General features: G+C 39.1%; 1 protein-coding gene across 2 annotated transcripts in view; it reads right to left on the bottom strand.

The window, feature by feature from the left end:
* Positions 1 to 18,432, bottom strand: part of LOC130913977 (olfactomedin-like protein 2A) — an 84,908-nt gene that overhangs the window by 35,937 nt on the left and 30,539 nt on the right. Inside the window, exons 6-8 of one of the 2 annotated variants that reach the window (XM_057832984.1) lie at positions 15,416 to 15,721; positions 15,133 to 15,318; positions 1,513 to 2,134 (exon numbers count right to left, since the gene is read on the bottom strand). In XM_057832984.1, coding sequence (XP_057688967.1) covers positions 1,530 to 2,134; positions 15,133 to 15,318; positions 15,416 to 15,721 — 1,097 coding nt within the window. In that variant the 3' untranslated portion in view covers positions 1,513 to 1,529. Of the gene's footprint in view, positions 1 to 948; positions 2,135 to 15,132; positions 15,319 to 15,415; positions 15,722 to 18,432 lie in introns of those variants that run through there. The other variant, XM_057832983.1, reaches the window with a different exon arrangement.

The raw sequence follows: 18,432 nt of genomic DNA, 5'->3' as shown, positions 1-18,432 counted from the left end.
TAATGAAACAACTAGAACAGTAACTGAAGAAATAATTAGCACAGAACGTGAATTTTGATTGTTATTTAAATCTGTAGTGCTGCAATGCATGCTAGGAGGCATGTTGGACGACAACAATGTTGACAGCCGTGGCAGCAGATGTTGACTGTCTCTTCCAAGAGAACAGTGATGGCCAAATGAAACTTGAAGCAATTCATGGTGGTTCATTTGGTCTTATGACAGTCTTATGATGCCACTGTCAAATAAAGGATTACTGGTTAATAAGGACATCTGCTGCTTATTGTCCAGTTTGGCTTATCTATGAACAACTGCCGTTTTCGTGTCAAATTACGTGGGTGGCGGTTTATAGACAGGTGCACCTTATACAGGGTGTCCATAAAGTCTCTACCATTTCAAAAATTGATTAAAAATGCAATTGATTGTTTTTTTTCACGTTTGTTCTATTGTATTCAGCACTTATTGAAGTTTTTAAAAAAAAATTTTAACCTCTTTTAATACTCTTCTACATGGGCACCATTAGTTGCACGGAGCACATCAAGACGGTACTCGATTTCTTGCTATGTTCGCTGTAGCTTAGCCTCATCAATTGTGGCAATGGCATCAGTAATCCTTCGTTTATGGTCAGTAATGTCCCTTATCTTTAACATAGCCCTATATAAAGAAGTCCAGGGGCGTGATATCTGGTGAACGTGGCGGCCAAGGAATTGGCCCATCCCTTCCAATCCATTGGTTTGGAAATGACTTCTTTCTATGGGGCTATGTTAAAGATATTGTGTATCGAACAAAGATAAGGAACATTACTGACCTTCAGCGAAGGATTACTGATGCCTTTGCCACAATTGATGAGGCTATGCTACAGCGAACATGGCAAGAAATTGAGCACCGTCTTGATGTGCTTTGTGCAACTAATGGTGCCCATGTAGAAGTGTATTAAAAGAGGTTAAAAAAAACTTCAATAAACGCTGAATACAATAGAACAAATCTGAATAAAATATCTAATCAATTGCATTTTTAATACATTTTTGAAATGGTAGAGACTTTATGGACACCCTGTAGTACGAGAATTACGGTAATCTGATATTGATTAAACCGTTTCCTGGCGAATTTCTTTCATAAAGACAAAACAGTAGGTTTTTGACAAATCACTGCAATTGTTTTTTCATGCAATGACCTACTGTGAGAGGACATGCCAATTTTAGTTTTTTCTTTCTTTCACAGAAGGGTTAAAACATAGTTTTACCAACGTGTGTATTTGTTTTTCTCTCTACAAAAACTCAGTTAGCCAGCCTGCTGACATTTCATGAATGTACATAATATACTGTATCTACTTGAGCTCTGCCTATTGACTTTCAACTCAACCTGTAAGATTATGTCCATAGTCTCTGTTCAGTCCATAGTGAGGTCAGCTGTTTAACAACATGCATTGTTACTGGAAGTGGTCTTCTTGGGACAAAGAAGCTATCAAATTCTGAGCACTTCTGGTCCATAACAGCAGGCATGCCGTTAGCTTACTGTATTTATCGCTGCTCTCACTGGTCGACAAAGTGGAGCCGATATGTGACTTGATGGCCATTGTCCCAGGCATACAAAACCTTCTCCTTGGGGTTATAATCAATTTGCGTAGTGAACGAGTACTCATTGGTAAAGACCAGACGTGGTGTGGCCTCTGTGTTGGTATGGGTGTCATAAGCATAACGCACTTCCCCTTCCTTCTGGTTGTATACATTGACAGCATACAAGACACCGCAGATAATGAAACAATTGCCGTAAGAGTTCCTCTTGAGACCTGTCCTCCAGGTTGTTTCCTTTTTCAAGGACAGGTCTCCCGGATCAAGTTTACTGATGACGATGACTTCCTGTTGGTTGTAGTCATAGTCCATGGCGGGATAGATCACCCACAGTCCACTTTCATCCACTGCAAAGTCAATATCAGAATGACCTCTCCATTTCCACGGTGTGGTGTCCTCGTAAACCACATCATGCAAGAGCGTCCAGGCAGCCACATATCGCATCTTCAGGTCATATTTGATAATGTTCTTTGTGAAGGCTCTATTGTAGTAGAAGGCGCCATTGTAAACCACGTGACCTGTGCCGATCCAGTTGTAAGGAAGCTTGAAAAGATTGCTCCATCGACCTACACCGGGGAAAATAGTACATTAGTTTCCGATTCACTGTCATGAAAAGAAATTTTTCATATGAAGCACAACTTTTCAATTCAATACTATTTCTTATTATTGCATCAAACAAACTAGATTCAAGGAGTTTTTCACCAAAACAAACTGATATTCAATATAAAAAAGCACAAAAGATCTCTCAATACAGCACTTATTTAATACAACTTAAACAAGATTCAGTGGGGCAAATAAGTATTTAGTCAACCACCAATTGTGCAAGTTCTCCTAATGTGAAAGAATGTGAAAAAAAAAGAAAATCATTGTTTGTTTTAAAGAGTTATTTCCAAATTAGAGTGGAAAATAAGTATTTGGTCACCTAAAAACAAGCAAGATGTCTGGCTGTCAAAGAGGTCTAACTTCTTCTAACGAGGTCTAACGAGGCTCCACTCGGTACCTGTATTAATGGCACCTGTTTTAACTCATTATCGGTATAAAAGACACCGGTCCACAATTTCAGTCAGTCACACTCCAAACCCCACTATGGCCAAGACCAAAGAGCTGTTGAAGGTCACCAGAGACCAAATTGTAGACCTGCACCAGGCTTGGAAGACTGAATCTGCAATAGGTAAAACGCTTGGTGTAAAGAAATCAACTGTGGGAGCAATTATTAGAAAATGGAAGACATACAAGACCACTGATAATTTCCCTCGATCTGGGGCTCCATGCAAGATCTCACCCCGTGGCGTCAAAATGATAACAAGAACGGGGAGCAAAAATCCCAGAACCACATGGGGGGACCTAGTGAATGACCTACAGAGAACTGGGACCACAGTAACAAAGGCTACTATCAGTAACACAATGCGCCACCAGGGACTCAAATCCTGCACTGCCAGACGTGTCCCCCTGCTGAAGCCAGTACATGTTCAGGCCCATCTGCGGTTCGCTAGAGAGCATTTGGATGATCCAGAAGAGGACTGGGAGAATGCGTTATGGTCAGATGAAACCAAAGTAGAACTTTTTGGTAGAAACACAGGTTCTCGTGTTTGGAGGAGAAAGAATACTGAATTGCATCCGAAGAACACCATACCCACTATGAAGCATGGGGGTGGAAACATCATGCTTTGGGGCTGTTTTTCTGCAAAGGGACCAGGACGACTGATCTGTGTAAAGGAAAGAATGAATGGGGCCACGTATGAGAGATTTTGAGTGAAAATCTCCTTCCATCAGCAAGGGCATTGAAGATGAGACGTGGCTGGGTCTTTCAGCATGACAATGATCCCGAACACACAGCCAGGGCAACAAAGGAGTGGCTTCGTAAGAAGCATTTCAAGGTCCTGGAGTAGTCTCCAGATCTCAACCCCATAGAAAATCTGTGGAGGGAGTTGAAAGTCCGTGTTGTCCAACGACAGCCCAAAACATCACTGCTCTAGAGGAGATCTGCATGGAAGAATGGGCCAAACTACCAGCAACAGTGTGTGAAAAGCTTGTTAAGAGTTACAGAAAACGTTTGGCCTCCGTTATTGCCAACAAACGGTACCGAACAAAGTATTGTGATTAACTTTTGGTATTGACCAAATACTTATTTTCCACCATGATTTGCTAACAAATTCTTTAAAAATCAAACAATATAATTTTTATCCCCCCCCCACACACACACACACATTCTGTCTCTCATGGTTGAGGTTTACCCATGTTGACAATTACAGGCCTCTCTAATATTTTCAAGTGGGAGAACTTGCACAATTATTGGTTGACTAAATACTTATTTGCCCCACTGTATAGTATTTCTAGTTTGTGTTTGCTGAAAGGTGTCTTCCAATTTTGTCTGTTGCCACACTGAGCACAGAGAAAATGCTTTGGACATGCACAGAACCTAGCACAGAGTTGTCTCCATGTGACATGTGCGACATTTGAAGTGAAACTGCCTGTGGGAATTGCCACACTTGATCTAATCTTTTGAAAATGGCCGTGATCCAAATTATGTGGCTTATTAAAACTTGGGAATTCAAAAGTCAAAATACCAGGTCATGTGATATCTAATTAGATCCATTCAGGACAAGCACATAAATGGATGCAGTTGTGGGAACTTCACATTGTGCGTATTTTGTTCACACTGTATATGTACTGTTGCATTTTGAAAAGTAAAGTCAATTTATTCAGGAAGTTTAAGACCATTCCAATGTGTTATAATTATTAATATGTTCCACTGTTCTGTGTATTATATTGTAAGGAGACCATTTTCGATTTCCAAAAAAGAGGACACTCTGCTCGGCCTCGAGATACCTAAATTTTACCTGAAGTTCATCCGAAGATGCGTTAAAACTTTAATATATTTAAAAGTGTGCCTCCTCCGTCTGGATAGGAAAGTTGAGTTTTATTTATACTTTTTTTCTTCGAATTTTTTTTGGATTGAATACTACATACAGAAATCTTACCTCCATATACACCGTAATTTTCGTACTATAAGTCGCTACTTTTTTTCCTTCATTTTGAATCCTGCGGCTTATAGACCAGGTTGGCTTATTTGTCGATTTATATGGGTTCATAGGTAACACTTTATTTGACAGCGGCATCATAAGACGGTCATAAGACCGTCATAAACATGACATGACACGATCAAGAGCATTACTGAATGTTTATGTCATTATGTGTCATCCGGCAAATTATGTCACTAACTCCCATTTATGTCCAGCTCGGATCTTTTACATCCATTTATAAGTGAGATAATTTGTTGGGTAACACTAAATGACATCTGTTATAAGCATTCATTAATGCTCATGACACTGTCATGTCATAATTCTAAATGTCTAATGACAGTCCTATGGCACCACTGTCAAATAAAGTTTTACCATTTACCATAACTAGCAATTAATGAAACAACTGGAACAGTAACTGAAGAAATAATTAGCACAGAGCATAAATTTTGATTGTTATTTACATCTGTAGCGCTGCAGTGCATGCTAGGAGGCATGTTGGACAACAACAGTGTTGACAGCAGGTGGCTCAGAGGTTGACTGTCTCCCCCAAGGGAGCAGTAATGGCCAAATAAAGCTTCTTGAAGCAATGAAGCTTTGCAGCCTATTGGTTCAAAGCTTCATGGTGGTTCATTTGGTCTTATGACAGTCGTATGATGCCACTGTCAAATAAATTGTTACCGTTTAATGTCTTTTGGTGTAAATATCCCATAATACAGTGAGGACATCTGTGCCTTATAGTCCAGAGTGGCTTATCTATGACCAAATGCCGTTTTCGTGCCAAATTTGGTGGGTGGTGGCTTATAGTCAGGTGCACCTTGTAGTGCAAAAATTACGATAATCTGTCAGCAACGTCATCATTACACAGAAGTTGTTCAACAACTAATAGCTAAATATTTTATGAATATAACGCAGACTTATGGAAGTGTAGTCCAGTCAATACACACACGCAGTAGGCTATGTGACAACTAAACATTTTTAGAAATTACTATCAATACAATTGTCGTTGACAAATTGTTATTCCCACTCAATTATTATCCTCATTCAATGTTCTAGATTGCACGCAAACAATAACCGAAATAAACTGACAAACACTTCAACTAGCATGTTTCCAAACGCAGCAGTTCAAAACTACATTCCCATAATGCCTAGCGCGGCTTAGCTCACCGACAACTACCCTATTAGCGAGCACCTGTAGCCGAGGCAAAAATTAAACATTGCTATAAAAGTTTACAATCATTGGCAGCGCAATAATGTGACACCAAACGGGATTTTACGGATCACACCAGTACAAAGCTCCAACAGAAGTCAACAGTTGTCGAAAGGTAAATTTAGCAAGGGTACATACCGAAAGCCTGTGAGCGCCTGGCGTGACGAAGGTTTGTTTGGGAATGACGCAACGATAAAGCCAGTCTGTGACTGCGCATGCAAATTGGTATCCGAAGTAGAATAAATATATTTTCGACTTAATTACTCTTTTACATACATGGGTATTTGATTATATACAGTGGGGAGAACAAGTATTTGATACACAGTCAATGGGAAAACCCATTGGCAGTGTATCAAATACTTGTTCTCCCCACTGTACCTGTTGGTCTTAATAAGTCTTAACTGGGCAGGCTCTCTGGGAACATGTCACAGGCAGCACAGCGCCGTAGTATTCTGTGCAAAGCGCCAGTCAATTTTTAACACACGCGAATTGATCCCATGAAAAATAATGAAAACCGGGCATTTTCATGACTTTAAAAAAAAAAACGCCGGACGCCACAGACAGGATGTAAAAAGTGGACATGTCCGGGCAAAAGAGGACGTTTGGTCACCCTTTTATAATGTTATCTCCACGGTGCTAATGACAATGTTTGTACAATACCAGACTGTGCACAGACACTGTGTCATGTGACACTGCCAACGTTTGTTTAGTAGTTCACTTCTGAACCAACATCTGGTGTACATCTGGTTTCATTTTGAAATCACATTCTAAAAGTCCTCTTAACCTCTCAACCTCAAGAAGATTGATATAAATTTGATCATCTAAAAATCCCAAGGACAAAAACAGCGCGACTGAACACCCCAACCACCCACATCACTAGAGCCAACCCACACTGCTAATCCCTTCCTACTGGGCCCCGCTCAAAGCGAAGGCCAGAGCACATGTCAGAGAGCAGCAGGCATCACCGCCACTCACCAAGATAGCTAGTCATCCGCACACAGCTGTGAGCTCACCTCACTGCAGGATGCTCTGAATGGAAGTGAATTTAGAAAGCCCATTGTCTAAACACATCTACATCAACAAGCCAAATCCTATGAAGGCGGATCATCTTAACTTTTTTTAAGAGTGTAATCCAATTCCTCGGTTGATGTGCAAGTAGAAGGAGTTGATTTTCCCACCCTCTGAAGCAATGAAACAACCGAGACATAAATTCCTTAAGATCTAAGCAGTTTCACAGAGAGCTTGCACAGAATGGGCTTAATTCCATTAACCGTACATCCAATCAAGCTCTATTGTTATGGTTTTAATGGGCAGCCAATGTTCCTGTTAGACTTCAAAACAAGCACACGGTCTTATAGTATCGAAAATAGCTGTAATTGCGGTAAGTGAGAACCAGTACTTTTGCAGTCTTGATAATTTATATGTGCCGGTAAATACATTTAAATACATTTTTGAGCACTTGCCTTTACATGAATGCAGTTAGCTAAAATGAACTGATACATTAAAATAAACGTGTTGTGTTGTAAGTAAACTTACAATGGTTGTCTAGTACCAATTATGGTTTTCAGTACAGGGTACAGTGCGGTGACTGAGAAGTGCGGAACAAATCACACACACCAAAAAAATAATAATAATTCAGCCGTCACAAAAAAACAAGTCACCCAAACTGGAAAGGGAATGTTCCTGATCAGTAATTGACTGGAACAGATTATGTGACTGAGTGCTACCGTTTCAAACGGATGACGATGTGTCTACAACTACTGTTGGAAAGCTGTAAAACGTAAATAACAGAAATGCCCTGACAAATTTATACTAGATATCGCTTTATGACCACATAAAAAAAGCAATGGTTTAGGTTTCCCTTTTATTCAATGCTTTCTTTCCCCCCCGTCCTAAGCTTATTATATGTGATATCTATGGTTATTTGACATTAGTTGCTAACAGTAGCTCTCTATTTAATGCTCAACCATAGACATCATCATTATTGATGGGTCAGCTCGGCCACGCACTGCGCAACTCCTTCAAGCGGGGGGCCGCCCACCTCAAGAGGAGCTATTCATAAACACACGCACACAGCGAACTGATGGATTTCGGTTCAAAAATACGAAAGCTGTACCACATACACACAGGAAGGATTGTCTCAGGAGTGATTTGTTCAAGGATTCAAGGTAATTATTATATTTTTCCTACTATGCATGCATTTTGAAACGTTGTGAAAAAAAATTGAGAAATTAGCCGCTAAGGCATTGGCATCATAGTTCGCAATATTTACTTAAAATAAATACTACCTGCAGGTTTTTTTCTTTTAACCAAGAATCGAGAGTGTTTTTCGTCCTTATTTAAAATGAATTCAGGGATTTAAGCATTTATTCAGAAGAATTTCAACATGAAAAGCTCTTTGTAGTGGCAAGGCGACACCACAGTGAACTTAAAGACGAGCCGCACATTCGACAAATTTACTTAAAATAAACGCTACCTGCATGGTTTCTTTTGCTTATAACCAAGAATTGAGACTGTTTTACGTCCATATCTATAAAGAATTCAAGCATTCAAGCATTTATTCACAAGAATTTTAACATAAAAAGCTCTTTGTTGTGGTAAGGCGGCGCCACAGTGAACTTAAAGACGAGCCGCACATTCGACAAATTTACTTAAATGCGACCTGCACGTTTTTTTTTGCTTTTAACCAAGAATTGAGACTGTTTTACGTCCATATCTATAAAGAATTCAGGGATTTAAGCATTTATTCAGAAGAATTTCAACATGAAAAGCTCTTTGTAGTGGCAAGGCGACACCACAGTGAACTTAAAGACGAACCGCACATTCGACAAATTTACTTAAAATAAACGCTACCTGCACGGTTTCTTTTGCTTTTAACCAAGAATTTAGACTGTTTTACGTCCATATCTATAAAGAATTCAGGGATTTAAGCATTCATTTCAACATAAAAAGCTCTTTGTAGTGGTAAGGCGGCACCACAGTGAACTTAAAGATGAGCCGCACATTCGACATCTTTACGTAAAATAAATGCGACCTGCACGTTTTTTTTTTAGCTTTTAACCAAGAATTGAGACTGTTTTACGTCCATATCTATGAAGAATTCAGGGATTTAAGCATTTATTCACAAGAACTTTCAACGAAAAAAGCTCTTTGTGATTCCACTCGGTCAGCTTTGACAGCTTCGCCAGCAATGCAGGCCCCCTATTTATCGGCCCCGCGCCCTATGTCCCGTCAATTACATTATGAAGTCTATTGCTCAACTGCTCAACTTAAGGCTTCTCTGAAGCAGTCATTCAGTAAAGGTAGCTTTAAGTCAGTCAGTCAAGGTAGCCCCATGACATATGACAACCGCTTGAAACTAGAACTGCCTTTAGTTTGTCACTTATTAAACCGATTGCTTAAATATACAGTACATGCTTGAAAAAGCGCAAATATACCGTATCTAAATACTTCCTTATACTTGTACAAAGAATGACTCATCTTAAAAATCTCAGAAATGCTCAACTGTTCGCCCACTTGAAGGTAGAAAAATGTTTAAAGTAGGGCTGTCAAAATTATTACGTTAACGGGCGGTAATTAAAAAAAAAAAAAAATTAATCACGTTAAAATATTTGACGCAATTAACGCACATGCCCTGCTCAAACATTAAAATGACAGCACAGTGAAATGTGTACTTGTTGTGTTTTTCGGAGTTTTATCGCCCTCTGCTGGCGCTTGGGTGCGACTGATTTTATAGGGTTCAGCACCCATGAGCATTGCGTAAGTAATTATTGGCATCAACAATGGCGGGCTACTAGTTTATTTTTTGATTGAAAATTTTACAAATTTTATTAAAACGAAAACATTAAGAGGGGTTTTAATATAAAATTTCTATAAGTTGTACTAATATTTATCTTTTAAGAACTACAAGTCTTTCTATCCATGGATCGCTTTAAGAGAATGTTAATAATGTTAATGCCATCTTGTTGATTTATTGTTATAATAAACAAATACAGTACTTATGTACCGTATGTTGAATGTATATATCCATCTTGTGTCTCATCTTTCCATTCCAACAATAATTTACAGAAAAATATGGCATATTTTATAGATGGTTTGAATTGCGAATAATTACGATTAATTAATTTTTAAGCTGTAATTAACTCGATTAAAAATTTTAATCGTTTGACACCCCTAGTTTAAAGAGAACCTCTGATTTAAACACTTAAACACCCCTATTAAGCCACAATTGTTCTCTTTTACTAATATGTTATAATATTTAGTACATGTTTTGACCTACGGAGGGCACCAAGTTTTAAGCGCCGAATGGACGCTCGGGGTGATGACGTAGATTGTCACTGTCACTCGACGAATACCACAGGGTTACTACATTTCTACGTGGCGAGACGTCGAAACAATGCGCTCATCGATTAAAAGAGGCGAGTACTTATTATTTGTGTTTTTATTCAGTCTTTTATGACCTTTCCATTGCCTCAAAAAACTTTTTGCATGTATTTCCCACTTATACTTTTAAGCATTATTGTTGATCGCATTAGTCACGTAGCATATTTAAACCACACTTATTTGATATAACTATGTTTAAGTATTTTCTTAAGGCATCTTTAGCATGTTCTGTCTGTATGCAAAATGTAAACAAAACAAGCTGAAAGTGCACGGTAGTACTTTGGGTGTCAAATTCTCCTCTTGTAGGACATTTTCACCAGTAGAACACCGTTTTTTCCCCTACTCTCGTCTTGTCTCATCCCATCTTTCCTGCTCATTTTGCTTTTGCTGCTCGTTTTGTGAAATATCGACAGTGCTGTCATGCTCATTAATGCTCCTCTTGGGTCCAAATGGAAAGGGTTGAACAGATGATGCTAGAGTCATACTCTATAATTCCGGCAGCGTAACCAGGGGTGAAAGTGGCTAGAATTTCTTGCCGGAACTCCCCGACGTGAAGGTCGCCACGGAGCCAGACATTTTCTTTATTTTTCATTCACAATTGTATTTTTTCAATGATTTACAAAATAAAAGTTAACAAAATAGCTGTAACCCCAACCTCCATCTCCTAATTTTTATTTTCCCTCATTTCCTCAAATACTAAAGGCCAAATCTCAATTTTAACTATTTAAGAACATAGGATATATACTAAAATTTAGTTAGTTAATATAATGTAAAGGTAATGTAAACATGTACTTTTTTTTATAATAAAGATATAAATAACATACATTCAGATAAGTAAGTACAAATGACTTATATTATGCAGAGTGAAATGGAATATATTTTGATGATCGCGCAAGCATTGACTTTTTTTTAAATCATAAGGAAATGAATAAGCAGCCTAACACAAAGGACAAATATAAGTCCAAAGTGCACATTGACAGCTACGATGTTCTGAACCTCCCCATCAAAGCAACTAAATATGATAAAATATGATAAATTAGCCTCCTCAACTCTTTTGTTGCGCTTGAAGATTTGATCCATTTTATGTTGCATTGCCATTTTTTGTCGCATCATTTCAACAATCTTTTTTTTTTTTTTTTGCTGTTCCAGAAAACAAGCACATTTGAACCAATCAGAGCTAACCATCTCTGCTCATCACATGTCAGTATGTCAGCCATTGAACGGATATATGAGTCCAGATTCGCGCATTGACGTTACTCATCATCATCAGACTCAGATAACTGCAGCAGCTGGTGAAACCTCCATGCCGTCCGTGGAATAAAATCAATAATAAATATTGGTGGAAACGGATTACGCTACACAAGCACTTTATTATGCTTGTTTTTAACACTTCTGTATGTAAATCTGATGTTGGTAGATTGTTTTCTTCTTGGAGCTGAAATGCATGTGTGGCAGCTTCGCATTTTTTTTTTTTTTTTTTTTTTACATACTGTTTTGACAGTTGCTGTCATATTTTCGGAATCGAAGCACCGTGTACCCTGAATCTTATACTGGAACAGCATTCCGGCCCTAAATCTTACACCGGAACTGCGTTCTGGCCTTAAATCTTTTACCGGAACTGCGTTCCTGACCGTTCTGGCCCACTTTCACCCCTGAGCGTAACCATGTGACGTCACCGCTTTGCAACGTCAACAACAATGGTGACCTACTAGTTAAACTAATTTCACAAATTTTAGAAAAACGAAAACATCAAGAGGGGTTTCAATATCAAAATATTTTCACTCATTTATGTTTTAAGAACTACAAGTCTTTCTATCCGTGGATCCCTTTGGCGTTTTCTACTTAATCATGATTTAGTACAATCAAGTAATTTTAAGGATTGTGCTTTTTTATTCATGTTGAGTAATTAAAGACTTGTAGTGTTCCATTAAACTTTCCTTGCTTACAAATATAGGAGACTCAATGTATGAACATAGGAAATTAATTTTTCAATATACTCTTCAATTCCTTAGACAGTCCTTTTAATGAGGTAAGTAGCTTTTCTAGCAACTCTGAAGTAAAGTCACCAAGGTAGTTAAAGAAGCTCCTTGATGGCAGTCTTTTTTAAGGCTCTAGATCTGGGATGCTCAAACTTTGGCCCAGAGCCATCTGGTGCACTATCAATTTTTATCAGCTTAAAACTAACATTTGACATGGATTGTGTTATTTGCTTGTATTGTACTGCCTGCCTTCTGCACTGGGTGGCAAGTTAAGAGAAGAGATGAAATTCATTCTCCTCGCTCCCTTGCTTGTTTTTCAACCAATCACACATCATTTGGTATGTCACAACACCAAGGTCACCTTTGTACAGATAGTGCTTGTTTTGGTTCTGAAGGTTTAGGTGTGATTAACGGTTTGTCTTGTACAGGGCTGCCACTCATCCCAAAATCCTACAAAACTGTTGGCTTTTTCCACTCTGATCATCTTTGTTTTTGTTTACATATGAATAGGAAATACATGTACAGTGGTACCTCGACATACGATTTTTTTGGACATTTGACGCAAAATTTGACTCGAAATGCTCGATACGACGATTTATGACAGCGTCGCAATTTCATTTTTATCCCGCAAGACAGCAGTACATCGGATTTTCTTGTGAGAGAAATCATTATTGGTCCTAAGAAGGTTAATGTATGTGCTAGTAGTGGTGAAAAAAGGAAGAAGGTGACGCTTATCATTGAAATGACGAAATAAATTATCAGGAAATATTACGTGATGTGCGTGTGAGTGAACTGGTTAGACATTACGGTTGGAATATGTCTACGTTCTCGACAGTCCTCTAGCAGATATAAGCCATCAAAATGGTCAAAGCATCCTTTTTTTTAAATTCCTATTTATTTAAAAATGTATTTATTTTGCTATGTGTAATTGCTATTTGTAATTGTACCTGCAGTATTTATTAAAGAATTGTAGGTTTTGGGCTGTGGCTCAAATTCGAATCGTATCCTTATCTAGAGTATCTATCTCGAGATATGACCATTTCGACATACAAACCAGATCCTGGAACGAATTAAATTTGTATGTTGAGGTACCACTGTAACTACTTTGCATACAGTAGCTGTACCTCCACTGAATTAGCTTTAGCGTGTTAAAAAAATATAGTTGCGTTTTAATGTCCCTAGCACATTTAGATTTGTCTGGAGTAGCCATTAGAAAAAAAAGGTTTGGACACTCCTGCCTAGATGTTATGGGGCTGTTTTTGTTGACATGACTCTCTGACATCTTGACATCGGGGATAGTGTCTTTGGTCATGAAGACATTGGCAGTTTCCCCTAGATTCACTGCACACCTCTCACCACCAACTTGAACAAAATAACACCTGACATCCATACACTCAATTAAAAAAGAGTCACCAAAACTATCTTAATGATTCGACATTGTTTAACCATATTTACAAGGCTAATGTGATAGTTCATATACAGGACATGAATGGTTGTCTATATGAAATAGACATATTTCTATATGAAATAGACAACCAAAGAAATGAAATGAATGGTTGTCCAAGGGATCACACTCCTCAGCCTCCCCGATAAAGTCTATTCAGGGGTGCTGGGGAGGAGGGTCCATCGGGAAGTCGAATCTCGGATTCAGGAGGAGCAGCACGTCCCGGCCGTGAAACTACGGACCAGCTCTACACCCTCGGCAGGGTCCTCGAGGGTACATGGGAGTTCACCTAACTAGTCTACATGTGTTTTGTAGATTTGGAGAAGGCGTTCAACCATGTACCTCGAGGAGTCATGTGGAGGGTGTTCCGGGAGTCCAGGGTACCGAGCCCCTTGGTAAGGTCTGTTCGGTCCCTGTACTACCGGTGTCAGAGTTTGGTCCGCATTGCCGGCAGTAAGTCGAATTCGTTCTCAGTGAGGGTTGGACTCCGCCACGGCTGCCCTTTGTCACCGATTCTGATCAAAATTTTTATGGACAGACTTTCTAGGTGCAGCCAAAGTGTTGAGGGGGTCTGATTTGGTGGCCTCAGCATTGCATCTCTGCTTTTTGCAGATGATGTGGTGCTGTTGGCTTCATGAAGCCATGACCTCCAACCCTCACTCGAGCGGTTCGCAGCAGAGTGTGAAGCAGTCGGGATGAAGATCAGCACCTCCAAATCCGAGACCATGGTCCTCAGTCGGAATGGCGTGCCCTTTCCGGGTCGGGGATGACATTGTGCCCCAAGGGGAGGAGTTCAAGTATCTTGGGGTTTTGTTCACGAGTGATGGTAGTAGGGAGCGGGAGTTCGACAGGCGGATCGGTGCAGCGTCTGCAGTGATGCAGACTCTGCACCAGTCCATAGTGGTATAGAAGGAGCTGAGCCGAAAGGTGAAGCTCTCGATTTACCAGTCGATCTACGTTCCTAACCTCACCTATGGTGACGAGCTGTGGGTCGTGACCGAAAGGACAAGATCTCAGATACAAGCGGCCGAATTGAGTTTCCTCCACAGGGTGTCTGGGCTCTCCCTCGGAGATGGAGTGTAAAGCTTGTTCATCCGCGAGGGACTCTGTGTCGAGCCGCTACTCCTCCGCGTTGAGAGGAGCCGGTTGAGGCGGCTCAGGCATCCTGTTCGGATGCCTCCTGGAAGACTCCTGGAGAGGTGTTCCGGGCATGTCCCACCGGCGGGAGGCCCCGGGGACGATCCAGGGCACGCTGGAGAGACTGTGTCTCTCAGCCAATCTGGGAATGCCTTGGGATCCCGCCGGAGGACCTGGTTAAAGTGGCTGGGGAGTGGGAAGTCTGGGCTTCCCTGCTAAAGCTGCTGCCTCCGCGACCCGACCCCGTACTAAGCGGTAGATGATGGATGGATGAATGGTTGTCTAGTTCATCAGATGTTTTCCGCCTCAAATATTTTTGGTTTCAGTTATCACACCAGCAATCAAGTTCTTCATGCATATAACTTGTGATAAAAATTTCTAACAATCACACCTTGCCTGAAGTTCTCCAGGTTGCGAAACTCCACCAGATTGTTGCCGTAATAATAGTTTGTGACGTAAATCTTAGAGTCTTTGGCCAACGGGTCCTTCATCCAGGCTCCTTCATTGCGGCCATAACTGTGTTGCTTCTCTGGCTGATCGATTGACGCTAGAGTGCCTTCACAGTGAAGGATTTTCCCTGTTAAAAAAAAAAAAAGCATGTTGATCGGAGATTTTTTTTCTTGGTTCCGCTTGTGGAGAACCAACAAAAACGTAATGTGCAAATTTTTTCATACCTGCTCTGTGGAGAGTGGGTCGACTGTTGTTGTTGCTGTTGTCCAGCAGTAGCACAATAGTGGGAGCAGGCCTTTCTGTAGCTGCTATGCTTTGGCCTGAGATGATTGTAGCGGTTGGTGCAATGGTAGTGGTTGGATTAATGTCAACAGTCCTAGTGGTGGCAGGAGTTATGTTGGTGGGAAATGCATTGGGTGCAGTAGCCTGTGCAAGTGTCGCATCCATGGTTTCGAGAACCATTTCAGCTCCGCCGTCCTCAGACTGGGTTTCGGTGACATGATGCCGTGTGTATGTTTTGGCTAGGTTGTCTGACAAGAAGCAGAGACATTGGTTGGTCAGCTTTTGGTCACATGACAGCATATGAACAAGCTGTAATTACAGATCCTGTTGTAGACGTCCGACTTGTTAATGTTTGACATACTGTATTGTGGACTACTGAACTGTCATTGGCAAGTTCCAGTAATTCCTTCAAATCTTTGGCTGTATTTTAGGGTTTTTTTCTTTCCCTGAATCTAAAGACTTGTCATTGTACTCTTTGTCTGTCTCAGTTTCGAATTGGCACCAACTCTTGTGAAAGTAACATCAGTCCTAAAGTCTCTTTTTGTAAATTGTTTGCCTAATTTGTGTAGAGTAATTTCTCATCTTGGAATATCTGCCTGCCTATATGCAGAAGTCCCAGCTATCCCAAATCGTATCCTACTGATACTGTTCTCCTCAGATTAAAACTCTTCTTGTTCATGTTTATAATGACATTTAGCATAAACAGCTTGAAATTGTTGTGGTTTTACATTTGACTAATTCCTTTTCAGGATTTAAACGAGTCATCTATTTGTCTTCACTACACTGTCATCACTGGGGAAATTGACAAGAGTTGCATACATAAGCGGATTTTAAAGGGGGGCCAGGGGGGAAAAAAGTGTCATTGCGTGTAATTGGCTTTCCTATATATATATATAAAAGTTGTAAAGCAATAAAACTGCAACAAAAAAGAATGAAATGAACGAAAAAACATTTTATAATGGGTCGAAATTATTTGCTTTGCATATAATAAAAAAAAAAAAAAATATATATATATATATATATATATATATATATATATATATATATATATATATATATATATATATATATATATTAGAAAAAATATATATATTTAAAAATGATTTTTTTCTTTAATTGAAAATATAACTTTTTGGGGGATTGAATGATTTAGACACAAATGTCCTAATCATAATATGGCCCTAACACAAAAAGGATTGCTTCAATAAAAACTTTTTCAATGAAAAATTAAGTGTCCATATGCAAATTTTTCAATCGCAAATATTTTTTCGCATTCAAAAACTTTTTTTCTATGACTGTAATTTTTTTTTTTTTTTTTTTTTTGATTAAAGTGATTTTTCTTTTTGAAAATCTATTTTTCTTTAAAGCAACCAATTTTTTGATTGAATAATAAAGAGAAAAATGTCCAAGCCAAAATATGGCCCAAACACAAATCAACATTACTTCAATCAAAAAGTTGCTTCAATCAAACAAACAAACAAAAAAAAAATAACCAAAATAAAATCAAAGAAAAATAGCTTTCACATGCATTTTTTTTTTGGTGTTCGGAATTTCAAATATATTTTTGCATTTAAACACTTAAAAAATTTTTTTTTTTTTAAATTAAAGCGACTTTTTTTGGGGTTGAAAATATATATTTTGATTGAAGCAACTTTTTTTTTTTGGGAAGCAACTTTTTTTTGATTGAATAATAAAGACACAAATCTACCTCCATATGGCTCCGCCCAGGGGATACAGTTTTTGACTGAAGTAACTACATTGATCCGACACCGGCGGGCATACCAAATCAATGGATGACAATCTTAGTGAAAAGTATTGCCTAAGCAGATTGATTTAGAATTCCCCTCAAGAATGATGGAAACATAAAACGCTCATTGTTGACTTATAATTTTAAATATTCTTGTAAGTTAATTTTATTGCTGACACTGCGTTTTGCGGTCATCAACATGTTGTGCCCCCCCAGCCCCAAAAGTCAAACTCTGCCTATGGTTGCATAATATTTATTCATTCATCTTTTGAACCACTTATCCTCACGAGGGTGACAGTGGCGCTGGATCCTATCCCAGCAAACAACAGGCAGTAGGCAGGGTACACCCTAAACTGGTTGCCAGCCAGTCGCTGGAGTTGTATAATAATGATGGGAAAATGAAATGTAAACGAGTACAGTGTACAGTATACTGTAATATGAATGACTTTCTTCACTCCATACTGTATGTCTCCTTTATAGAGAAGGAGGGAGGGATTGGGAGCAGAGGTCCTGGAATAACTGTCCCCAGCTGGATTTTGACCGATGTTGATCCCATTTGTGGGCGGCTATAATTTGTAGTGTTGATATATATATAGCACCACAAATTACAGCCTCCATTGCCACTAAAATAAATAAACACCTCTCTCATGCTCATTCGACACAAACTGAACATTACAATCCACATGAAGGGCGTACTTATTGCTGTAATGTTGTATAAATATATACTTACATAATACTGACTTAATCCATGTTTTACTCGCACAAATGTTTTTTTGGTGAATCTTTTCAAATAATACGAAGTATAATTTATGTGTTTTGCGTTTAATTGTTTTTTTTGTTTTTTTTTTCAGACCTTCCATTTTATTTTGATTAATAGATTTGTTACATATACATGGCTAATAACTAACTGTGCATTGAATCAATCAATCAGTCGATCGATTCAACTCCCTGAGAATGAAATTACCTGGATGCAAGGACATAGGGACGGTAGGGAAATAACATTACTAACTTTTCAGGATGCTCAAATCGACCCCACCAACTTTTAAGCAACCTTATTTGCATTATATAGTGACTTCAGTTACAGTGGGGCAAATAAGTATTTAGTCAACCACTAATTGTGCAAGTTCTCCCACTTGAAACTATTAGAGGACTGTAATTGTAAACATGGGTAAACTGCAACCATGAGAGACAGAATGTGGAAAACCCCCCCAG

Source organism: Corythoichthys intestinalis, chromosome 3, assembly GCF_030265065.1.
Source record: "Corythoichthys intestinalis isolate RoL2023-P3 chromosome 3, ASM3026506v1, whole genome shotgun sequence".
Taxonomy (NCBI): domain Eukaryota; kingdom Metazoa; phylum Chordata; class Actinopteri; order Syngnathiformes; family Syngnathidae; genus Corythoichthys; species Corythoichthys intestinalis.
This window is presented reverse-complemented; position numbering and strand designations above follow the sequence as displayed.